The 25,946-nt window shown below is 38.2% G+C and overlaps 3 protein-coding genes and 3 pseudogenes across 3 annotated transcripts; 1 reads left to right on the top strand and 5 right to left on the bottom strand.

Annotated features, from left to right (window-relative positions):
* Nucleotides 1-3,587: 3,587 nt before the first annotated feature.
* On the bottom strand, nucleotides 3,588-4,490 carry LOC108823993 (kunitz trypsin inhibitor 2). The gene is given in 2 exon segments (XM_018597314.2): nucleotides 3,588-4,139; nucleotides 4,142-4,490. Coding segments are annotated over 2 exon segments (669 nt in total). The 5' UTR covers nucleotides 4,421-4,490; the 3' UTR covers nucleotides 3,588-3,749.
* A 5,134-nt stretch (nucleotides 4,491-9,624) lies between these two features.
* LOC130503619 (uncharacterized) lies at nucleotides 9,625-10,476 on the bottom strand. The gene is made up of 2 exons (XM_056998248.1): nucleotides 10,462-10,476; nucleotides 9,625-10,382 (listed from the first exon to the last, which is right to left on the bottom strand). The coding sequence occupies exon 2, from the start codon at nucleotides 10,377-10,379 to the stop codon at nucleotides 9,681-9,683; it is 699 nt and encodes a 232-aa protein (XP_056854228.1). The 5' UTR covers nucleotides 10,380-10,382; nucleotides 10,462-10,476; the 3' UTR covers nucleotides 9,625-9,680.
* A 136-nt stretch (nucleotides 10,477-10,612) lies between these two features.
* On the bottom strand, nucleotides 10,613-13,824 carry LOC130503620 (uncharacterized). Its single transcript, XM_056998249.1, has 7 exons — nucleotides 13,566-13,824; nucleotides 13,334-13,472; nucleotides 13,196-13,254; nucleotides 12,106-12,971; nucleotides 11,951-12,013; nucleotides 11,223-11,840; nucleotides 10,613-10,918 (listed from the first exon to the last, which is right to left on the bottom strand). Exons 4-7 carry the CDS (start codon nucleotides 12,961-12,963, stop codon nucleotides 10,613-10,615), a joined length of 1,845 nt encoding a protein of 614 aa, XP_056854229.1. The 5' UTR covers nucleotides 12,964-12,971; nucleotides 13,196-13,254; nucleotides 13,334-13,472; nucleotides 13,566-13,824.
* Nucleotides 13,825-16,706: 2,882 nt separating this feature from the next.
* Nucleotides 16,707-17,430, bottom strand: LOC130503617 (kunitz trypsin inhibitor 2-like; annotated as a pseudogene).
* Nucleotides 17,431-19,425: 1,995 nt separating this feature from the next.
* LOC130503616 (endoplasmic reticulum oxidoreductin-1-like) lies at nucleotides 19,426-21,708 on the top strand (annotated as a pseudogene).
* A 702-nt stretch (nucleotides 21,709-22,410) lies between these two features.
* LOC130503618 (kunitz trypsin inhibitor 2-like) lies at nucleotides 22,411-23,107 on the bottom strand (annotated as a pseudogene).
* Nucleotides 23,108-25,946: the final 2,839 nt, after the last annotated feature.

The raw sequence follows: 25,946 nt of genomic DNA, 5'->3' as shown, positions 1-25,946 counted from the left end.
ATGAGTGTAAGGAGGTCATACTGTTTACCTGTGTATCTAAGCCTGCCATGGATACGGTGGTAAGTTTGAAAACTATGGACAATATAATAAGATTAGAACTCTTTTCGTTGGAAAAGGTTATTTTTTTCAGTCCTTTGAATGTTTGTTAACTGCAATGATCGTTTTATCATGTATACGACCCTTAGAAAAGAGTCAATTTACATCATAAATTATGATCCAAACTATAACAATTAATCATCATGATTTTAGCTTAGACATGAAATTGTAGAGACGCGAACATGTATCTTGATGCGGCATGTGTCAGGGTTTTAGTTTCTACGTTCTCTCTTTTTCGTTTCGTTTTTAATAATATAAATTCGCTGACAGAGACAATTTTATTTTTATTTATGGAAGTTTCAGGTACATATGATGTAGGTATTATCTCAACCCATTATTTTGGCCATGGACAAGTCTCCACTCCAGGCTTCACATTGCAATGATTTTTGGATTGTTGGCTAGCTAGTAGAATGGAAACATCCTCAGACCAAACTTTTAACACGAGAAAGTAGAAGTAGGAGCTTTAGTAGCATCATTAACCTTTTGAATATGACGAGTAAGGTGTTTGCCGTATCATTGGTGAGAACTAGTTGTGGTGCACCTTTCCAAGGCCTGGGATGTATCCGATGGTTCCGGTAAGGGTGGTCACTTGTAAACGTTTGCTCCTATTACGTCCTCAGCTCTCTCAATTCTAAACCAGCTGTTGTTTCCAAGCTGTTCACCCACCGATGAGAATAGCCGGCTCATCGGAAGCTGATGAGGATTCATCCACTTCCCATAAACGGAAAAACTCTTTGCAAGGGCAAATCTTAGACGTGAACTCGATGATTACAGTTTCCATTATGGAATGGGTGTTTTCATCAAAGGGTATGGATATATGAAGCGTACCGGTTGGCCCGGTTGGCCTTTTTGGAGGTCTTGGTTGATGCCAGGGGACAAAAGGGAACTTGTTTACAACGGCTGGGACAGACCACCTCCGTTATTCTTGGTATTGACCGGTTGGATGTAGTATTCGTCATACGTTTGAACATAATTTCCGGCAGCGTCCCTCACGTATTCTTTTCCCTGGGTGCACACAGCTGCAGCCAGCATGAGAGTGATAAGAAAGGAGACCAATGGGAATGATTGGCATCATTGTGATTGATTTTTTCTTTGTTTAAAGTTTGAGATTTTTGGTTTCTTTTGAGTGACTTGAGTTGTTAGAGAGTAAACACATTGCACCGGTATTTATAGGAAATTATGAGGTTAAATTTAAAACAGCGTGGGGTAGTAAAAAGAAAATGTGAAACCGTAAAAATTACCAGGTTTTACAAGTTCAAAGGTTTTTCCCCCACGTCATCTCTAATCCTTAGTTTCTAAAATCTACTACAGTGAGGTTGTATATAAGGGTTTATACTCTATGGTAATCAATTCAAACTTCGATTTTCAGCAACGAGGAAAATGCAAGATAATCCATGATAACTAACTTAAAAGGATGATTAAGTGATAATTCACGGGAGCATGATAAGATTTCAAACAGAAAGCGAGGGATGACTACACCAACCAATTAGTAGATAGTATAATAATTCTCTAAATCTCTGTTACTTTCTCCCGACAACCACAATTCCAAGCAGAGAGGCCTAGAAATCATATATTAATTCTTTTCCACCATTTGGTAGATTGAAGAAAAAGCATTCTGTACACCTTTAATTTATCTTGAACCAGAACACGACGAGTAACAGAGAAGAAGGCAGAGTAAAAATATGGTTCAGCCAATCATACATGAGAAGAATATAGGATGATAGGAAGATGCAGAATTTTTTTTGTATTCTTTGTATGTGCTGCTGTTAAGTTAATTAGGGGAAAATGACATATTTTAAGGCTAACAATTTCGATGGTGTCAAATCAGATTTAAAACAACTATTTCATGCCAAACACGACTCAAACTTGATTAACACTCAAATTTCTTATCTAAACTTGTTTACGTAACTCAAAAGACTATTTGATTAAATCGTTAGTCAACCATTAACTAGGCAGAACGATGTCGAAAAAAATAAAACAAATGTTACAGGTAAAGGATTCAAACCCAAGCATAGACACACACTTCACCAAACATACTAACCACTCGCTCACTTGCATTTCGGTAAATATTGATAATAACATTTATATTATATACATATAACAACGAAGTGAATCATCTCTTCCTCGAGACATCAGCGCTAAACGCAACGAATGTGGAAACTTCCTTCAGCACTCTTATGACAGAGATGAGATCTCAACACTATTAACAAGATTAGTTGGAGTAGAAGAGACAAGAACCAAGTTCGACGAGCATCGCTTGAGGTAAGGATCTGGCGTTGCAACTTGGTTCCTGTCTCTTCTACTCCAACTAATCATGGGCTCGCCTTTCTACACGGAGAACTTCTCCGTCGAGATCTTTCAATATGTGATGTCAAAGGCGAGCCGAAGCTTTCGCGGAGGACTTTTCATAGGGTCGGATTCTTGCAGCAGCTTTGCATGGCGGTTTTGTAAGCTGCATGTTGATTGGAGCCTCTGCTCCTCTGTCCTTCATAGTTTCGAAAAGAAGTTAACTGTCGTTGTCTCTACATGTTCCTTGACCTGAAGCTAGAATCTTTTGACTATGTTGCTCGTGTAAAGGGACCAGAGTCGAGTGCCAAAAACCTCTGCCGGCTTTGCTTTGTGCTTTATCTGTCGGCTTCTCCTACTTGGTTTAGGATTTCAGAGAGCCGCCTGTTACTTAATGGTTTTGTACGGATCCTAGAATTAATTCACTGGCTAATGTTTGTCGCTCTTGTTGGAGGTTCTGGTGATGAGATTAAGCTTCGAACAACTGAAATTAATTTGTTTCTTTTAGTTTCTTTGTTGCCAAGCTTTAAGTATAAACTTAGGGATTGGGCTAATTAAGCCTTCTTGTTTGCGAAGTTCTTTTAACTTTTGGAGGCTTTGTATTATCTTTGATTTAGATAACTAAATTAGATGCGTTAGGATTTGTTTCTGCAAAGACCGATTGTATCGCTCAAATGATTTAAGTCATATCGGTACTTCTTGAGAGAGAATGGCCAGCCACAACCTGGCCAACACTCCAGGATAATTGAAAACCCACCCAGGAACGATTAGATTTAGATCCTCCGAAACCAACCACTTTCCACGAAAAATCCACATATGTTGAAGCAAAGAAGAGGTGAAGAAACCGAAAATCAACATGAAAAATAGGCTGGAGAAAAAGAGGAGGAGAAGGGTCGCTACCTTCGGCCAGAAGGTGCTAACAACCGGAAACAAATATCAAAGAGAGAGGAACATGGAGAAAAGAGAAGAGAGGAAAGCTACCATAGTTTTTCATAAAATTCAATAAAATTTGATTGGAACTCTTGATTATCGACTATATATCACGTACCGTGTGTTGTGCGGATGAGTGAAAGGGAAAATAAAATATATAAGAGGGTTGGAGTTGAATTTAACTTTGATTGGCTATAGATTTAACCACAAATGGATATTTGGTATAATATGTCACTATAGAATTTAGAACCAAATCATTGGTATGTAAGGTAAAGTTATGTCTCATAAAGCGCTCAAAAGCACAAATTTACTTGACTTGTTATTAAACTAAACAAAGTTCACATACACACACACGTGCGTGCGGGTATTATCTCAACCCCATTATTTTTAGCCATGGACGAGTCTCAGGCTTTTTTTTACATTTCATGATCTTGACACTAGTAGAATGGAAACATCCTCAGACCTAGCTTCTCAACACGTGAAGAAGAAGTAGTAGCCTTAGTAGCATCATCATCAACCTTCACGAACTTGACGAGTAAGGTCTTAGCCTCATCATTGGTGACAAGTAGCTGTGGTGCACTCAACCAAGCCCCTGGGGTAGTTCCAACGGTTCCATATGAGGTGGTCAACTTGTAAGTGTGTGCTCCTGCATCTTTTTCTATCTTAAACAAGCTGTTTGGAGCCGTCCGTTCACCACCGATGATAACGGCAGGCTCCTTGGCAGCGGATGAGGAAACATCGACTGCCCATAACTTGGAAAGCTCGTTGCATACAGGCCATATGTCGGAATGGAACTGGATGTTTATAGTGGTAGATGTGACAATGTGTAGTCTGTGCCGACAAAAGGTGGATAATATCCGAAGATAACTGGGAGGCCCGGTTGGTAGGGGGAAAGTGTTTGGGTGATGCCAAGTGGACAAAACGGAAGTATGTTAATGGCGGCTGGAACAAGACCACCACCGTTGCTCTTAACCGGCTGGATGAAGTATTTGGCACCGATCTTAACTGGATTCCCGTTGGAGTCCTTCACCACTTCTTTGCCGTGGGTGCAGACAGCTGCAGCCAAAAGGAGAGTGATGAGGAAAGGGGTCACTGAAGGTTTCTTCATTTTGATTGCTTTGTTTGGGTGTGTTTTAGGGTTTTGAGTGAGTTGTGTTGTGTTGAGCAAACACACTGTACCGGTATTTATAGGAAGTTTATGCGGTTAATTTTAAAACCGCGTGGTGTGACAGTAAAAAGTCATCTGTGGTAAATAAAACCTAAAGGTACCCCTATCAGCTTTAAATATGTTTTGGCTCTTTCCCCATTTCACATTATAATCATTCCCGTGACATGGGTTGGTTTCTAGTGTGGTGAGGGTTGAGGTCTACGGTAACTGATCGGAACTTCGATTTTTAGCACGAGGAAAATGCACAGTGGTGCTTAGTAACTAACATAGAATATAAAAGACGAACGAAAAACACAACAAATAACTCATGGGAAGAAGACAAGATTTCAAAAGCAGAGAGATAAATGGATGAGTGATACAACGTACAATTCATTGTCAACATCTGTTGTTCTGGCCACAATCGTTATTAAAAATTTACTAGCTAAAACAAGAAGGACTTCTTTCAAAAACAACCTACAAATTCAATTCAACCCCAAAACCAACCTCTTTTTTTTTGTCATTACTATTCACCATGAAAAGTTCCAAACTATCCTTATGTTTTTAAATTATTTACAAAATTGCCATTATTATTTAATTATTTAATAATTTCGAAAATCATAAAAACCTATTACACCCTAAACATTTCTTCTTATTTACAATAATGCCATTATCATCAATTTTTCAACCACCATTAACAACCATTTTTGAGCTCATTAAACCTCAAGAATTCAATATACAACCACTTTGTTGTGATTCTAAGCAAAAAAACTCTCATTTCCTCTCATTTCCTCTCATTTCCTCTCCATTTCAATCTAAAAATCTCCCATAACTTTCATTTTCATAACTATAATTTCATATTTTCGAGTTTACACTGTTGTGAGTAGGCAAAGTTGGATCCTTTTACTCATATTTGGAGCTTGGACGGTGGAAAAGGGTGGAAACAAGCTTTACATCGGAAAAAGGTTACTGTTTTCATGGTTTTCATCATTTTTTCAGATCTGTGTCGCGACAGTAGACTGTTTTGTACGTCTACGGGAAGGAGTAGACTTACATTGCGGTCTACAAGTCAACGCACAGGTTAGTTTTGCAATTGACCAAAATGCTAAAAAACACATAAAATAGACTTTGTTGGAAGTCTACGACTTTCCTTTGATAACAAAAAAAAATAGTATGTAAACTTACAAAGAAGTCTACGTAAAGAGGTTAGTTTTTGCATTTGACCGAACTTTTGACTTTTCAAAGTAGACTTCCGAAACAGTCTACGAAATGTAGACTGCTAGTAAAGTCTACAGAAGGTCAGTTTTGCATTTGACCCAAACTTTGACTATGTTGATTAAGTTAGTTTTGTATTTGACTAAAATTTTAAAAGTTGACCAGGATGGAAAAAAGTTGTAGATTTCTTATTCCGTCTACCGAACTCTGAAAAAAAAAAGTAGACTGCCTCTGAAGTCTACTATTTTATTTTGGTCAAATGCAAAAGTAACCCATCGGATTATCGCGTAGACTTCAGATACCGTCTACAAAGATGTAGACGTTGTGTCAGTCTATGTTTAGAAAGTCAACTTGGTCAATTGCAAAAACTAACCTGTTCAGAAAAATAAAATAAATGTAGACGGTTCTTGAAGTCTACTTTTCGTCTGTAGACTGTTGTTGAAGTCTACTTTTCAAAGTCAAATTTGGGATGAGTTCTGGTCAATCGCAAAAACTAACATTTTCAAAAATGTAGACTGAAAACAAAGTCTACTTGTGTAAAATCACAACATTTTTTTAAATAAAGATAGTAACCCGTGAATTTTGCAATTGCAAAAAACTAACCCAAACTTGTCGACCTATATAATAGTCTACATTTCTGTTGACAGAAACGAAAGTCTACTGTTGAAAATATATAAAAAGTGAATTTGTGTATTATTCATAATGTATTATTTCAAGATTTTTTTGTTTCAAATTGTGTATTAGTTAATACTAATTGTTCTTAACTATTTTTAAAAGATAATATTTTATAATTAGGAAACTATCGAATTTTTTGTTTGAGTATGTAGTTTGGTAACATGTGTAGACGTCTCTGGAAGTCTACATTTATAATTTTATCAAACATAAAATTATTGTTCGCTAATTTTGTAAATGTATTATTTTTGCAGGTAATGGTTAATTTGCCTGTTGTGTATGGAGAATGGGTGGTGAAAGGCTCTTTGTGGGAGTTTGTGGTTGATAAATGGAAAAAAAGGGAGAATGTCTCTTTGTGCATGATGGTTGTACATATGGTGAACTTCTTGAAATGGCACAAGAAGATTATGATCTGAACAAGAAAACCGAGAAGGTGGAGCTGACATATTCCTTACCAGACGTACTTTTAGAGCAAATGGGTCCAGATACTCCTCCTATGCATGTCACGAGTGATAGACAAGTACGGAACTTGATCGAGTTATGTAAGACCCACATTGTACGCCTTTGTGTATCAAGCCAGTGTCAAGTAGAAGCTGGAGGTGACGACGATGCTCAAGAAACTGCTGATGTTGCTGTTGATGCTGATGTGTCTGATAGTGGTGATGAAGGGTTTGATAAAGATTGGAATGAGGCTGATGATGCTCAAGAAACTGATGATGATGCTCAAGAAACTGCTGATGTTTCTGTTGATGCTGATGATGCGGTTGATGCTGTTGATGCTGTAAACTACAGTGATTATGGGAAATTGAAAGATGAGGATTCTGATGATCAAGGGTTTTATGATGGACAACAAGCGGAGTATGCTGGTACTGGAGGAAGATTGATGTCTTTTAATGAAGATATATATGTCGGTCAGAGTTTTGCTAGTAAGGCTGAGCTCGTTGCAAAGCTGAAGTTGGTTGCTGTGAAAGGTAAATTTACGTTCACAGCTTACAAGACAACGAAAACTTTGTACGTGGCTAAGTGTCGTGTTGAAGGATGTGGTTGGAAGCTCAGAGCGAGTGTGAAGCATGGACCAAAGACATTTTGGGTGACAAAATATTTGAAAACTCATACATGTTCAGTGGGGGATCGGATGGCTCAACGGAAACAGTATACTCCGAAATATGTTGCTAGACTGTTTATTGAGTCTATTGGGATTATAGATGGGATTACACCGAAGCATATCGAAGATTCGATGCGGAACATGTTTGGTCTGAACCTGGGTTACACCACTTCTTACCGAGCTTTGCTATGTGCCCAAGAGATGGTGAGAGGAACAGCAGAAGATGGATATGAGAATCTGCCTTCTTATTTGCGTCAGATCGAGCAATCGAATCCGGGAACTGTCACATGTCTTGAGAAAGATGATAAGAACCGATTTAAATATCTATTCCTATCTTTTGGAGCTTCGATAGCTGGTTGCAACTATCTTAGGAGGGTTCTTGTGGTAGATGGGCACTCATCTAAGTGGAAAGTATGAAGGAGTTATGCTAGTTGCTGCTGGCCCAAGACGGTAACTTTCAGATTTTTCCATTGGCTTTTTGCGATTGTGGATGCGGAAAATGATGATTCGTGGGAATGGTTTTTTACCCAATTGCGGAGATGTGTTTCAGATCAGTATGCTTTGGTGATAGTTTCTGACAGACACAAATCCATTAAGAAGGCGTGTGAGAAGGTTTTCCTTGGGCAAAGAGAGGAATTTGTTATTATCATCTACAACAGAACATAGTCCAAAAGTTCAAGGGAAAGCACATACTGTTGTACTTGGTCAAAGGCGCTGCTTATGCACATACGCTCTTCGATTTTAATCGCTACATGGATGAGATACGGAGTATAAACCCAGACCTTGCAACTTATTTGGAGGATGCTGACGTCTCTTTATGGTCACGAGTGCACTTTCAAGGTGACAGATACAACATAAAGACTAGCAACATCGCAGAATCTATTAACTCTGCACTTAAGCCAGCCAGAGGATTCCCCATCTCATTCCTTCTTGAATTTATACGGGAGAAGCTTGGAAGGTGGTTTTTTAAAAGGAGAGAAGATGCTTTAAGTCTCACATCACAACATAGTCGTGGGGTTGAAAAAATATTGGCTATTCGGGAAGAGTATGCAGATATGATGAAAGTGGAACGGATTGATGGTTGGCGATTTGTTGTGAGAGGAGGACACCGAGATTGTATTGTTGACTTGGAACTTCGAAGGTGCCAATGTGGTGTGTTCGATATTGAGAAGATACCTTGTTCACATGCCATTGCAGCTGCAAAAGATGTAAACATTCATGTCTCTACTCTTGTATGCCAATCCTATTCAAAGGAGTATCTTTATGCAGCATACGCAGCAAATATTTATCCCAAAAGTGAGGATTTGGAAGCTCTCAAGTGAGGATTTGGAAGCTCCCGAAAGTGAGGACTTGGAAGCCCCAAAAGTGAGGATCTGGAAGCTTCTGAAAGTTGAGGACACATCACCTACTGATGAAGATTTGGAAGCTCTCAGCAAAGAAGGGACAAAGAAGCTTCGAACAAGCATAAATGCCTTCCTCCTGCTGTCAAGCGTGGTCCGGGTAGGCAAAAGAAATCGAGGTGGCAAACTTGGCTTGAAATTTCTAGGATGAGGGGAAACAAACCACGCTATAGTTGCTCCCAGTGCAAGAAACCGGGCCACACCCGTCCTAATGTCCAGGATGAAAGGTCTTATGTATTGAACTTATGTTGGATTTGGCTTATGTATTGAACTATATGAACTAAGTATTGTTGCTTTGGATGTTGTCTTATGTATTGAACTTATTTGGATTTGTGGATTTTTAGTCAATATTGAACTTATGAGTTGTATTGTTGCTTTGGATGTTGTCTTATGTGATGAATGTTGTTTGTAGGTCTTTAGACAGGTTTATTACATGTCTGCTTTCGGCCGAGCAGACTTTTTAGTTAGTGACTATGAATGAAGTCTATAGTTTTTTCGTTGAATTTGTCAAAAACAAGAGTACTGATGTAATGAAAAAAAAAAGAATAATACTGATAATCTCTGATACAAAAGAAGCTGCCTCATTGTCTAGCAGCAGACTTAAGTATTAGTCTTCTTTAAAAGAAGACTTTCACAGAAGTCTGCTGCATGCAAAATACATAGTCTGTTACAACTACAAGTCTGGTACAAAAACCTACTACATCAGTCTGCTACTCACAGCACAATACAATAGTCTGGTAAAAAAAATCTACTAGATATATCCGTTGAGGAAAGTCACCCAAAAAAACTTCAAACTTTCCTCCAATTCTACCCCAAAAGTGAACTGCAAACCTTACTCATAAACAAGTGCAGTTTTGTACTCTCTAGTTTCTGTGCCGTTTATGTTGGTCTCGTCAAATATCTCTGCCGCTAGCTTCGCCCTCATTTGTTTCACATTCTTATCACAGAAGTCATGAAACGGGAATGCCAAGCCAAGTGCATGACATTCTATGTACTTCAAACAGTACACTCCACAATCACCACTTTGTACATTCTGTGGTGTCTCGGTTGCTGGGACCCTCTCATGTGTGAAATCAACCGTGTACAACTCCCTGTCCTCACCGCGAGATAGCATATGCAGCATGTACGGCAGCATGTGCGCAATAGGCTTCACAGCCTCGGCAATTTCCTTATCGTCGGTGTGACCAACAAAACTGTCCCAAATCACTATGTGTCTCCTCGGGATTGATATCCAACAAGCTACCCAATGATCCTCGTTGATAAACAATGGCACATATATATCATCAATCTCTAGCACCCATGTTTTGTCTGATCTGCAATAAGCTGGGTGCTCGCCAGTGTAGTAGTATAAGGCCCCGGACGGGAGCAGTTTACCTGAGCCGTCGGGATTGGCAGGAGAGTTCAAAAACTCTTTGTACTTTGCTGACCAAATTTGAGTGAACGCAGTATCCAGCAGGCAAATTCTGTCCGACCTAAACCATTCTGGGTGCTTCGTGTACCGGAGTCTTAAGAGATTAATCCCAGCATCCATGTGCTGCATTTACAAAATTAGACTTCCATCAGAAACAAGTCTACATCAGAGAGAAGTCTACATCAGAGAGAAGTCTACATACCGTGTCAATCAGCCATTTTTGGAGGAGTTAGTAGTATGTAGTACCAGTGACATGAAGAACCCTTCACCTTCTTTCGCCAGTTGCTGTCAATAATCAAAAAACCATCAAACACTACCAGTTCCTATATATAGCAGTTATGTGATTGAATGACTTACGGGTCGAGTTGCACCCAATCAATAAGAACAGAGAGCTTTTTGGGGTCAACAGGACCAAATGGGTAATATCCATGTCCTCGCTTTGGCTTGTTAGGTATGATGGACTTGGCCGTGCTATCTCCTTGAAAGGGGGATTGCTGAGAAGCAGCAAGCCTACGAATTCTGTCACTCTTAGCACGTGCCAAGATGCGAGCAGCTTTTAACTTGACGACCTGTTTCAGATTTCTCACCGAATCATAATCAATGCTTGATTGTTCTTTCTCTATTATAACAACACTCTCATCTATGCCTCCATTCTCACTCTGCATTTTTTTCAATTGAAAGAACATATTAATAACATAATTTAGAAAGTGAAACCAACAAAATGAATTCATTACACACGCAAAAGGTTCAAACATTCATATGCACACGAAGTCTGCTGCATGCAGAAAAACCAAACAAGCCAACATGAAATGAAAACAAGCTGAAACGAGAAGGAGAAAAGGTCAAACATTCCAAGTGAAAACAAGCAAAAAAACGTTCAAACATTCCAAAATAAACAAGTTACTTCTTTTTCCCTGTTTTACGGCGGCTCTTTTTCTTTTGGGGAGTTGATTTGTTACTAACCACAGTGGCTTTGTCAGTGGCTTGCTTAGCTTGGCCTCTCTTTGGTCTGTTTAGTTGAGGAGAGGCTTCCACAGCTTTAGATCCTTTCTTAGCTTGCGCTTTTCTCGGTCTGCCTCTTTTGGGAGTGGCTTGCTCGGGAATGGCTTCCTTGGGAGTGGCTTGCTCGGGAATGGCTTCCTTGGGAGTGGCTTCATCGGCTTCAGAACTGCTTTCCTCATCGTTCCTTTCTTCCTCATCTTTGCCACCTTCTTCATCATCTCTGCCACCTTCTTCATCATCACTGCCACCATTTTCCTCATCTTTGCCACCATCTTCCTCATCTTTGTTTTCCTCAGTTTTTTTATCCTCATAATTCTCTCCACCCACAATCTTCTCCATATCTTCTACCTTTTTTGCAAGGCTCTCAATCATGCGGCCCTGTGTGGTCAACAAACTCTCACATCTCCCCAATCCTTCAACCATACTAGAAGCCATGGCAGTGAGCCAAACTTTTATCTCTGCATTCAAGGTATCCTGGCCAGGGGACACACGAGCCTTCTTGCGTGGTGATTCTTCCTCAGACTCGGTGGGAGCAGAGCACAGTGACCTCTTGCTTGTCTTCACCTTTTTGTACTCAACCTTCACACTTGTCCACAGTTTGGTTCCAGTGTCAGGCCAGTGAGCTTGGTTCCATGACCATCCACTGGAAAAAATAGCCTCGATAATGTTATCAGCCTTTTTATCTCCACTTCATCATCCCAGAGAGGAAACATTTCAGAATAATCCTTCACAGTACATGTGTTAATGGTAGTCTGCAAAAAAAAATACACATTAAAGGTTAGTATGTAACCATTTTAAACACAAAATAATACATCAAATAATACATACATATATTTAAGCATACCTGTTTCTGTAACTTTTCCTTGCCATGTTTCCGGCCTTTGCCACCTAAGAAGGCAAGCAGAGGTGGAGTCGGGGTGCCTGCCAAAGGATCTGCTTCCACAGGATCTCCGTAACCAGCTGCGAATTCAGGGAGAGCGTGGTAGATCCAGACTTGAAGAACCTCAACAAAGCCATCAAGGTAGTATGACGTCTTTGTAAGGTCAGCCTTCTTCACTGAATCCATCAAGCCTTTAAATGCTACTCTTCCCCACGGATAATCTTCAAAAACCTCAAGATCCATCACTAACCTAGCCAGGGCAGCCCGTGTGGGTGTCGTGGTTCTTTGTGCCTCAATGAAGCCAGCGTAGATGGCTAGATAACCTAAGCGCTTTCGATCATCTGTAGACCATGTTTCGCACCTAGCACACGCTGTAGTTAAATCATCAATGCTTGGCCCACGCTCGAAATTCACTCCCAGCAGCTCCCAAAATGCCTTCATTTCATCAGTTACCTCAACCAAAGGATGCTCAAGATTCTTCACATACTCACAGTTCAGACCAGTGATCTCTCCAAATTCATTCAGAGAAAACCTAACTGGTTTAACACCTATAAGACTCCACAACTCATACTTCTTCTTGCAGTCAAGCTGAAATGTGAGCATATAGTGTACCAGCCTAGACGCCCATGAAAACTCCAATTCGTAGAACTTTAAAAACACTCCCAGTTTCGACTCTTTGAGCTCCTCCCATTCTTTTTCATTGAGTGCTTCACGAAGAGCAGAGAAGAGCCTTGTGTTACTACTGTAGTAGCCAATGCTTTTAGCCGGCACTGGCTCCTGCCCTACAGTAAATTGCCTTGGTGGGAAATCAAGCTGTTCCATTTTAAATCCTGCAGGAAAACAACAAAAAATTATCAAATAATTCTGCAAATCAAACAAACATAAGTATGCAGGACAAGAAGTCTACAACGAGTCAAAAGAAGTCTACACGAGTCAAAAGAAGTCTACACGAGTCAAAAGAAGTCTACACGAGTCAAAAGAAGTCTACACGAGTCAAAAGAAGTCTACACGAGTCAAAAGAAGTCTACACTAACTAGAAACAGAGATGAATCACCTTTCGTTCGCCGGAGATATGAAACGCCACTAACGTGAGAAGAAGTCACCGTCTAAAATCTAAAACAAAAAGAAGTAAAGGTGGTTACTTTATACCAAGAATCGCCCACAGACACTAAATGGAAGATATTTAACTTACCAGAGAGAAGATATGGGACTGACGAAGTGGATGGTGACTAGTTTGGGGGCGGAGATATGAAACAGCGAGAGTAGAAGCCGTGCGACTGATTGGAGGCAGAGACACCGTTCGTTCGCCAACAAGAGTAGAGAATCGCCGCCTGAGATATTCAACGAAACGAGGTAAAGTGGTTACTTTATAGCCTTAAACCTGGACAGACACTAAACCAGAGAGTAAAGAGAGATTTACTTACCGGAGAGAAACGGCTGCCTGGTTAGGGTTCGCCGGAAAATCTCCCAGGAGCAGACGGAGCAGCCGATGACGAGGTTGAGAGAAGATACAGACCGACGGAACAGACGGTGAGGAGGTTGAGCGCCGGAAACGGCGTGGTTAGGGTTCGCGAAGCGGCGTGGTTAGGGTTCGCCGGAAATCTCCCCGGAAATCGCCTTCATCGATGGCGGCAGGATTAGGGTTTTCTTAATAGAAAAAAAGCTTAGGAAATCGTATTTATATGCTGGGTAACTTTTCTGGTTAGGTTAAAAATGTTTGGTGAAGTAGATATTTGGTTAAAATTAAAATTGGTTGACTCCGGTTTGGCTAAAATCGTAGAGAGTAGACTTCTTTGTTTGTCTACCTTTTTGTCAGTCTACAATATTTTAATTTTCCTATTTTATTTTGTTGTTTTAGTAAATTTATATATGAAATACTAAATTTTTTTCTTTATTTATTAATAGTTATAATGTGTGATTTACTTTTTTATTCATAAACTCAATTTATAGAAGAAAAAATGACTTTTTGTACACTTATTACAGTAGACTGAATTGTAAGTCTACAAAACCCTAAACCACAAAACCCAAACCCTAAACCACGAAACTCAAACCCTATATGTTAGTTTGATAGGAAATTATTGTATCAAAAATCAAATTTACAAAATCTAAACTACTCAGTAATAATATGTTAATTAAACAAAAAAAACAATCAAAATCTAACTCTAAAGATCTAACCTCTAAAGATATAACATGTTATGTTATGTAACCTTTGTTACTAAACCACAAACATTGTCTCACATGGTTACCAAAATCAACATATATTTTTTTTAGCTGTTCACTTATATACAAATTTAGTTTATAAACTTCATATTAACATTTACATTGATGATTAATTAATAATTTCATAAAAATAATTTTATATATTTTTAAATGTAATTAACTAGATTAAATTACATTGTAGACTACAAATTAAGTCGACAATGTAGACCGTGTATGACATCTACGGATATGTAGACTATGTTTGTTATGTGTAGACTTACGAAGGACAGAACAGTAAAATGACTTTTATGTTTTTTTGTTTGGTCACAAGGGCTAAATAGTAGTTTTAACACTCCTTTTAAGTTGGGTTTGCAATTGATTGAATATGGGGTCTACTTTTAGGGTTGCAATCAACTTTTGGGTTGGTTTTAGCAATTCTCCCAAACAAGAATCACAAAAACGATTCTTTACATTTTTTTACAAGCAAACAAATAAGTGAGTGACGACAGAAATTTCACAATCAAGATTTATTAACCAGAGAACGATATGAATCCAAAGACAAGGAAGAGTAAAAACATTAATGTCTCCATGAATATTAATTACTGAAGAAGAGAGGAAGATGCAGAAACATTATGCATCAGTGGACCATATCCTCATTTGTCTGGAAATTAAAACCCTCACACATACGGCATCAAGGTCTGCAAGACACATGTCCCTTACTCTGATCCTTAGTTGCTCCAGTGAGAATCACGTATGCACTTGAGATTTTTTTCTTCTGTAAAATGGACGTCTCTTTTCAATGTTTTTAATCATATCACAAGATTAGCATTTCTTGGCTTCGCCGATTAGCTTTTCCTAAGGTTTTTTCCTACATAAATATATATACACTCTGTATGGCTGTAACAACACAACAGATAATACCATACACAATCTCGCTTTTTCCAAATCATTTCGAATTTTGACCCAGGTGACGAGTATCGATCATAAACTCTACTCTGTTGTCGGGTTCAACCTTCTCCATCGACTTCCTTGGAAGATGCGTCGAGATTATGAATTGAGGATTTACTTTACATTGGGTTGATTTCGATGTGTAAATTAATAAGCTTCATGGAGATTCATTCTCTCTTTAGCACATCGATTTTATTTCCGGTTTCGTTGAAGTTTAGCTTACAAGCTCGAGCAATCGCACCACATACCTACCAAAATTTGTTACGCCCAGTTTGTTTTTATTTATTGTTGGCTAAAATGTGTTTACCTAAATAAGTTTCAAAAAAAAAAATTACTAATGAATTTTCATTTAAACTGTTTTAAAAAAAAATTGTGTACACAATTCTGAAAGTTAAATACAGTAGTGAGAAAGGGAGAGAGAATAATAAAAAAATAGCATACATAAACTGAATAATATATTCCTTTTTGAAAGTGTCAATTTTAACAATTTTTTTGTTACATAAAATGTCATTTTAGAATTATAATATAATTTATACTTAGTTTTGAAATTAATTGCAAACTATATTAAGCTTATAAATAATTTTTTATTTTTCTCAAACAATATATGTTAAATATATGTGACTAAGAAACATAAATATATGACAATTATTTTCTCAATCTGTATAAAAAATATCAAAATATTAATGTCTGCACATCTTTTTACAAAGAATGTTAGCAAATATTTAATGTCTTTTTCTAGTGAAACTTGGCATTGTTGAAATGTCATCTAGTACATAGCTACAATACGTTTTAAATAAAACTGAGAAAACTTCGATTGGAACCCTGGAGTTAATCAACCATGCAATGGTGGCTACTCGCATACGAGTTATAGATCGGTAAATAACTTGTCCGAAGCTATTCCATTGAAGGCCATATTCAAAATTTGAGGGTCTAAACCCATGTGAAAAATGTCCAAAAGAATTTGGGAGAGCAAAGCCAATGTTTCACTGTGTTTGGCCAAAATCTGACCCCCGACTCCACTACACTTCACTGTGTGGCCACATAAGATTATTGTTTATGGCATATTTGAATACTCAAAGACATCAATGGACTATACCTCCCTTAAAGATTTTGTCTAGACCTTTCTACAGGCCTGAGATATCTTTAGTTTAATAAAATAAACTCTCAATTTATCGACTACATATCATGTCCGGTGTAGTGGGCAAATGGAAAAAGAGGCTTCGCATTCAATTTAACTTTGATTGGTGCCAAAAATGGATTTAGGATCTTTATGTCATGACAATTTAGAACTAGATTATCTGCTTTGGTTTTAATGTAAAAGGTATGTCTCATAAAGCGATGGAAACACAAATTTATTGATTTTTATGAAAGTAAGACGAGTTCACATACATGCGTGAGGGTATTATCTCAACCCATTATTTTTCATGATCTTGATCTTGACTAGTAGAATGGGAACATTCTTAGACCTAACTTCTCAACACGAGAAGTAGAAGTAGTAGCCGTAGTAGCATCATTATCAACCTTCACAAACTTGACGAATAAAGTCTTAGCCACATCATTTGGTGACAAGTAGCTGTGGTGCACTCAACCAAGCCCCTGGGGTGGTTCCAACGGTTCCAGATGAGGTGGTCAACTTGTAAGTGTGTGCTCCTGCAGCTTTTTCTATCTTAAACGCACTATTTGGGCTCTTCGGTTCACCACCGATGATAACGGCAGGCTCCTTGGATGCGGATGAGGAATCGACTGCCCACAACTTAGAAAACTCGGTGCAGACAGGCCATATTGGGGACCTGAACTCGATGTTTATATCGGCAGATGTGTCAATGGTGTCTCGGCCGAGAATGTTTGGATGATATCCGAAGCTAACCGGCAGGCCCGGTTGGTAGGGAAGAAGTGTTTGGGTGATGCCAAGTGGACAAAACGGAAGTATGTTAGTGGCAGCTGGAACAAGACCTCCCCGTTGTTACTCTCGGTCTTAACCGCTGGATGAAGTATTGTGCACCGACCCTAACTGGATTTCCGTTGGAATCCTTCACCTCTTCAAGGGCGTGGGTGCAGACAGCTGCAGCCAACAGGAACGTAACGAGAAAAGAAGTCTTCATTTTGATTGTTTTGTATGTGTTTTGGGGTTTGAGTGAGTTGAGTTGTAGAGAGCAAAAAACATTGTACCGGTATTTATAGGAAGTTTTCTGCTGTTAATTTTAAATTTAAAACTGCGTGGTGTTTATGGCAGTAAATCCTCTGTGGTAAATAAACCCTAAAGGTATCTATCAGCTTTAAATACTTTTTTTGGCTTTTTCCTCATCTCACATTATGATCATCCCGTGATATGGTTGGTCTCTACAACTCTACGGTAGCTGATTCAAACTTCGATCTTCAGCACGAGGAAAACAAAGACGAACGCTAACACAACCAGTGTCAACATCTTTTGTTTCTAGCCACAGATATCTCCATGAATGAGTGACGACAGAAAATTCACAAATCAAGATTTATTAGCCAGAGAACGACACGAACCATAAACAAGAAAGAGTAAAAGCATTGTCTCCATGAATTAATACAGAAGGAGAGGAAGATGCAGAAACATTATGCATTAGTGGACCATATCCTCATTTGTCTGGACATTAAAACTCTTACACGTACGACATCAGGGATTCATAGCTGCAAGACACATGTCCGTTACTGATCTGATCTTTGTAGATGCACTTGAGATTTTTTTTTCTTCTGTGAAATGGATGATTATTTTCAATGTTGTATAATCATATCACAAGAGTAGCTTTTCTTTTTGGTAAAAAAAATTAGCTTTTCTTGGTTTTGCCGATTAGCTTTTTCTAAGGTACTTTTCTACATTAATATATACTATGGCTGTACGTAACAACACAACAGCTACTTTGTAATCCAGTTGGAGGATAATGAAAATAAATAAAAGACCCAATCTTAAGGATATATTGTTCACTGTTCTAGTGTTATGAAACTCATCGCCAAATCTTGATTCTGAGAGTACACAAAGGACCATAAGCCTCAGATCAGCGAGCACAATTGCCTCATGAAAAAAAAAACAGCATCGATCAAGTCTTCTCTGTTACAAATCAGTTTGTTTGGTTTCGATCAATTGATAGGCTTCGATCAGAAACTCTTCTCTGTTATCATGTTCAAAATAATAATGACTCAACTGCCTTGTGAGACACGTTGGGATTAGGACATCAAGCGAGATTTAGGGATTACTTTAAATCCTAAAATAAATTTGGATATAAACGAGACAAACGGCCCTACTCGGTCCGACCCAAATCATCGTTCTCTCTATTTGGTTTAGGAAAATAGTTGATGATATATTACCCTTGGCCTGATTTAAATCCATAAGCCCAGCTTTCAATTTAATAGGCCCAGGTGTATCAACATTTTGGATTTGATTTAGATAATTCAGTGAAGTTTTATCAATTTGTAACAGTTTTCAACACTCAAAAGAACTTTTTATTGCTGGAGATTCTGTGCTTCATAAAATTAATTTTTAAATCTAATTTTGTTAAATAATCTACTTTTTGAAGTAAAACCATTGTACAATGACATTTGTTAGTAGAGTATCTCAAGAGTTTCAAGTTTTGACGCTCAAAAGAATTTTTTATCGCTGAAGATTATGCTTCATAAATTTATTTTTAATCTAATTTTGTTAAATAATCTACTTTCTAAAGTAAAACCATTATACAGTGACATTTGTTAATATTATGTATCTGAAAAGTTTCAAGTTTTTCATAATAGTGTTTCTTTCTCACCAACTTTTCGTTATTGATGAGATACTGTGTTTAGTTAAAAGTTAAAACTCCAGAGGTTGTCGGATCTCTAAAGTTAAGGCTAATCGTGACGTGGCGACCATCAAATCAAAAACGGCAGGTAAGGTACTTAGTCAACGGCCATCCGTTGACTGAGACGTGCTAAAACGGCAAGTTGTTTATTTATATTCCGAGGACTAAATAAACGGATCCTATTGGCTAAAGCACGTCACGGGACAAACGAAACAAATATTCCCAACACGCGCCGACTAAAACGTGCCGCGTGGTACCCAAACACCGCGCGTCGCACTGAAATGTCAAAAAAATATGCGGGGGCATTGAAACTAACGCATTCATTTCTCATGACTTTGCTTAATAAGAGCTGATCTCTCTTCAGACACAACAACAGCAATGGGGCTTTGAGAATTGTCCGAAAAAAGAAAAAAGAAAAAGAAAAAACGTGTTTACCGTGAAAGGATCTGTCTTCACGACCCGGTTTGATTCTCTTTTTAAGGATAATGGGAAAAGGCGCAATCAAAGAAGAAGAAAGCGAAAGGAAGAGACAAACATGGCAATGGCCGTTGGTGGCTTTGGTCGTTGTCTTATTAGCAGTTGCTGTCAGCTCTAGGACCGCTTCTAATGCCGGTTTCTTTCTTCACCGATCGTAACTCTTGCAGCTGCTCACTTCAGGTTCGTAATCTCAGTTACTTACGTTTTTTCGTGTTGAGACAAGAGTTAAAAGGTCAAAGCTTTGGTCTTTAGATTGAGATTAAAATAAAAAAAAAACTGAATCTTTTTGATGATATTATACACACAGGGAAGTGGTAAATACAAAGGTATAGTTGAGGACTGTTGCTGTGATTACGAAACGGTGGACAATCTCAACAGTGAGGTTTTGAATCCTTTGCTTCAAGATCTCGTCGCTACTCCGTTCTTCCGTTACTTCAAGGTCAAACTGTGGTGTGATTGCCCGTTCTGGCCAGACGATGGGATGTGTCGTCTGCGTGATTGCAGTGTCTGTGAATGTCCAGAGAACGAGTTCCCTGAGCCGTTTAAAAGGCCATACAATATTGCAGGTCTTCCTTCAGATAATCTGATTTGTCAAAGAGGGGAAGCCTCAAGCTGCTGTTGACCGCACTATAGATAACATAGCATTTAGAGGTTGGGTCGAGACTAATAACCCATGGACGCATGAGGATGACACAGATAACGGTAATGTAGTTTTAAACCAAAACCGTTTGATGCACCCTATGTATATGTGATGATGATTTAGTATTGGTGATTCAGGTGAGATGAGTTATGTAAATCTTCAATTAAACCCGGAGAGGTATACTGGTTACACTGGACCATCTGCTAGAAGGATTTGGGACTCTATATACTCAGAGAACTGCCCAAAATGTGAGTTTCTCCTCCTTCTCCTTCTCCTTCGTTTTAGTTTTGTGAGCAGAGGCGTCCCTAAGATATTGGGGGCAATAAACATTTTATTAAAGTTTTAACAATATTTTTTTTTTCACAAATTTGAGACCTTTTTCGATGTAATTTAAAAAAAAAAAAATTTGTGGTCCTAGTCCAGTGTTTCGCTTAGTTATACTCAGGAACACCACCCATGTTTGTGAGATTAAAAGACTTGTAATGTTATGTATGTACATGCAGATTCATCTGGAGAGACATGTCCAGAGAAAAAGGTTTTGTACAAACTGATATCAGGTCTTCATTCTTCAATCTCCATGCACATAGCTGGTGATTATCTTCTTGATGAGTCACGCAACCTGTGGGGACAGAACATCGAGCTGATGTATGATCGTATCCTGAGGCATCCGGACCGGTGTCAGAAACATGTACTTCACGTACCTCTTTGTGCTACGTGCTGTAACTAAAGTGAGTTAAAACTTCTTTGTCTACGGCCTTTGACAATGCCAAAGCTGAACAAGCTTTTTTAACCGACTCTTACAACGTATAATAATAGGCAACAGCGTACTTGGAGCAAGCGGAGTATGACACAGGGAACCATGCGGAAGATCTGAAAACACAGTCCTTGATTAAACAATTGTTGTACAGTCCGAATCCAAACAGCATGTCCTGTTCCGTTTGATGAAGCTAAGCTCTGGCAAGGCCAAGGTGGACCTGAATCAAACAGCAGATTCAGAAACAATTCAGGAACATAAGGTTCGTCTTTACTTGAAAGCGACGCACTCACTCATAGAGCTTTAAATATGTCTGTCGGCTAATTAAGTTAGTATGTGGTTTGCAGTGCACTGATGGATTGTGTAGGTTGTGAAAAGTGCCGGCTTTGGGGGGAAGCTTCAGGTTCAGGGTTAGGGACAGCGTTGAAAATACTTTTCTCTGTGGGAATCAAGACAAGGAGGGTGACCAAACGTGATTTCTTAACAGTGAGTTTCTTTCTGACATAAAGCATCGATGATCTGATTATATATTTTTTCTTGTCACTTTCTCTCTCCAGCTGCAACTGCAACGAAATGAAGTGATTGCACTGGTGAACCTGCTCAACCGTCTCTCTGAGTCAGTTAAAAAGGTTCACGAAATGGGACCTGACGTGGGAGAGGCTAATGGAGGATCAGATAGCTAAGACTTCAGCTAGAGACTCATGGATAGAGTATTGAAGAAGAGTATGGATCTAGCTTTCTCCTTCTGGTGAACTAATCATTTATTAGGCATTCATATGCTGTGAATTGAATGGATAGTCAGTCAGTCATTATTGTAACAAAATTTTAAAAAAAAAGAATATCATTATACAAACAGCCAAAAGATTTTGATAAAACAGAATAAGAGTAGAGATTCTTGAGGTAAAAGTAACCTATATATATATATATATACTTTATTAGTAACTCCTGATGCCCCCATAAACATAAAAACGAGCTTGTAGTCTTTTGTTGCACATTTAGACTTCAAGACTCTGTGTGCTTCTCTCGAAACCTGGCTTAGTGGGTGTAATGATAAATAATAGCCTCTCTGTTCTTTGAATGAAAAGCCAAATCTTAAATTCATTTCGTATGCTTAAACACACACAAAGAACGCTTAACTCACTATACAGTAGGATCCAACTAAATCCACAAACCACACAGGAGGATGAATAATAAATCAATCATCCTCCGTCACTTATCGGATATGGTTTTAATGTAAAAGAGGTATGTCTCATAAAGCGCCGGAAACACACAAACTTATTTGATTTATTATGAAAGTAAAGACTAGTTCATATACATACGTGCGGGTATATTTACATAAAGCGTTTGAAAACACACAAATTCATATGATTTTTTTTATGAAAGTAAAGACGAGTTCACATATATACATGCGGGTATTATATCTCAACCCATTTAATCATGGCCATGGACGAGTCTCAAGATTTGTTTTCATGATTCTTGATCTTGACTAGTAGAATGGGAAACATCCTTAGACCTAACTTTTCAACACGAGAAGTAGCACTAGTAGTAGCCTTATTAGCATCATCAGCCTCACGAACTTGACGACTAAGGTCTTAGACTCATCATTGGTGACAAGTAGCTGCGGTGCACTTAACCAAGCCCTGGGGTAGTTCCAACGGTTTCCGTACGAGGTGGTCAACTTATAAGTGTGTTCTTCTACAGTAACATTCTGTATCTTAAACGCGCTATTGCGGGTTGTGTTTACCACCGATGAAATGGCAGACTCCTTGGCAGATGAGGAGTCATCGACTGCCCATAACTTGGAGAGACTCGTTGCAGACTGGCCAGATGTCGGACCTGAACTCGATGTTTATAGAGGTGTTTGTGGTAATGAAAGTCTCTGTCGATAGTTTCTGTATATCGAAGGTAACGGGAATGCCTGTTGGTACGGAAGACGTGTTTGGGTGATGCCAAGTGGAACAAGACGGAAGTATGTTAGTGGCGGCGGAACAAGACCGCCTCCATTGTTATGCCCTCTGTCTTAACCGGCTGCATGAAGTATTTTCCCCGACCTTAACTGGATTTCCGTTGGATTCTGTAAGTGCCGTGGGCGCAGACAGCTGCAGACAAGAGGAGAGTAATGAGAAAAGAGGTCACCGAAGGCTTCTTCATATTTTTTTTGTTTTGTTTTATTTTGTTTTGTGTGGTGTTTTAGGATTTGAGTGAGTTTAAGTTGTGGAGAGCAACACACATTGTACAGGTATTTATAGGAAGTTTCTGCGGTTAAGTTTAAAAACTGTGTGGTGCATGTGACGGTTAAAAAAAATCCTCTGTGGTAAATAAAACCTAAAGGTATCTATCAGACTTAAATACTTTTTTTGGCTCTTTATTCCCATCTACGGTAATGGTAACTGATCGGAACTTCGATTTTTTTAGCACTGAGGGACATAGAAAACAAAGACGAACCATAAACTCATGGAAGAAGATAAAGATTCCAGAGCAGAGAGATAAGGAATGAGTGAAACAACGAACAAATGAATGTCAGCATCTTTGTTTCTAGCCACAATCGTTTATCTAAATTTTATTTTAAAAGTTAGTAGCTAAAAACAAGAATCACAAAATGATCTCTACATTTTTTACAAGCAAAAAAATAAGTGACGTCGACAGAAAATTCACAATTAAGATTTATAACCAGAGAATGACAGGAAGCCAAAACAAGGAAGAGTAAAAACAATGTCTCAATGAATTATACTGAAGAAGAGAGGATGATGCAGAAACAGTAATCATTAGTGGACCATATCCTCAGTTCTCCGGAGATTAGAAATCCTCACACATACGCATCAAGGATTTACAGTTGCTAGACACACATGTCCCTTATACTCTGATCCTTAGTGCTCCAGTGAGAAAATCACGTATGCACTTGAGATTTTATATTTTTTTTTGGGTCAAAACACTTGAGATTTTTCCTTTTCTGTAAAATGGACGATTCTTTTCAATGTTTTAATCATATCATAAGATTTGTTTTTTCTTTGCTTCACTGATTATTTCTAGGTTTTTTTTACGTAAATGTACGTAACAACACAACAGGCACTTTGTATTGTAAATTGTAATCTAGTTGAGGGATACTGAAAAATAAAACAAAAGTCCCAGTCTTATGATATGTTTTCATTGTTATAAAACTCTCTGTTCTTGAAATGAAAACCAAACCATTTCATATGTTTAACCACACAGGAAGATGATAATAATCAATCATCCTCATCCGATCATCTAATTGGATGAAACAAGTTCAAGTCATCAGGCGAGTTCATTGATGGTAGCTTGGCGTCATGGCCTTAATGGCAAAGTTGATGTGATTGGGAGATACGGCGTTGGGGCAAGAGTACTCCTTCTAGGAGCTGGAGCTGGTAGAATACGTTTTTGGAGCTGGTAGAATACGTTCTGCAACCGCTCAACCATGTCTGGGTTGTTTTTCCTTTTCAATGAGGTCACTATACTTGAGGCCACCGTTACTTATAATCAAAATCACCAACCCTAGCCGTCTGATACAACAAAACCTCCTCTTCGCTGCCAACAACAGCATCAGTCCTCACAGTGCCACCTCCACTGAAAAAACTCATCCTTCAAGAAAGCCACATCAGCCACAGTCACACCTCTCGCTCGTAGAGCCCGAGTTAATACTTATCACAGGCGTCTTCGTATTCCAGGTGGAGAAGGCAGCTCGAAGGATGACTCAGGAGACGACAGCGCCTCAAACTCAGTTGAGAATCTGAGCTTCTTAGCAATCTCCGGCGAATCTACGTAACTGCCACGTGGCACATCAGGCCGTTTACGCCACAGTTGACTAGATCGGGATCGCTAAGATTGCTCCACCTTCGTCAACACAGGGCTTGATTGTTCCATATCAACAACAACATCTACAATGAAATCCAGATATTCGTATTAAAACTATAACTATTCCACAATACATAAGCTTCGAGTTCCTGAATGGCTTACCGTTACTCAATTCGTAATATGAATTGAGATCTGTCATTGCAGAGTCCTTGAGAGCTCGATCACTATTTTTTTTTTGCGTGTAGAGATTGATGAGTATGAAGAAGAGCTCATTAAACTAAAACTCGTAAAATATATTTTTATGAATAATACTTCCATAATAATAACAACTGATCATGTTCTTAAATTAATAGAACACATGGATTAAATTATTTAATTTTCTTATAAAACAACTGTTATATTTATTATTTATCTTAATTGATTCATGAACTTTTATTGTATTTGGTCTAAATTTAATCTGTTTTGAAAGCTATATATTATTAAGTTATATATTTGCTATGATTTTTTACTCATGGGCTGTTGGTAGTTATTTATCATGACAATAAAAAAATATTTATAATTATATGTTATAAAGCTAACGATGACAAAAATATTATCAAGTTAATAAATAATATTTATTTTTGTCTAAAACTAACAAAATATTAAAAGTGGGTTTGTATCTGGGTTGTATAGTTATTTCTATTAATAATTTGTATGTGGAAATCATCAAAAAGAATATTCCATAAAGTCTATATAATCACATAATCATACCAATGAATAATATTATACCTCTCAATTTTAATAGTATGATAATATATACTTCATGAAATATCAAAGGCACGTTACAGTAGTTAGTTATACCTCTCACGTATGGTAGTTATTTATCATGATAATATCAAAGGCACATTACGGTTACTTCTAAAAAAGAAAGAATATTACGGTTGCATAAAATTTGTTGTTAGTGGAAAGTGGTTAATTTAAAATGCAGTTATATTTTAAGTTGGACACAACTAATATCAATAGGTCATACAGCAAAATTAATAGAATATAGATGTACAACTATAAAAACATTTTACAAATAGATTTTTTTTTTCCTTTGAATATGGTGTTCAGAATATTTCAAGATGATTTTTTTTGGATTTTCATAAAAAAAAAAAAAGTTTGTCTTTCAATCAAAACCAGATCTTAGAAAACAGAATAG

This window comes from Raphanus sativus, unplaced genomic scaffold (assembly GCF_000801105.2).
Source record: "Raphanus sativus cultivar WK10039 unplaced genomic scaffold, ASM80110v3 Scaffold1062, whole genome shotgun sequence".
NCBI lineage: Eukaryota > Viridiplantae > Streptophyta > Magnoliopsida > Brassicales > Brassicaceae > Raphanus > Raphanus sativus.
Note: the sequence above shows the minus strand (reverse complement) of the source record. Positions and strands in the feature narration are given on the sequence as shown.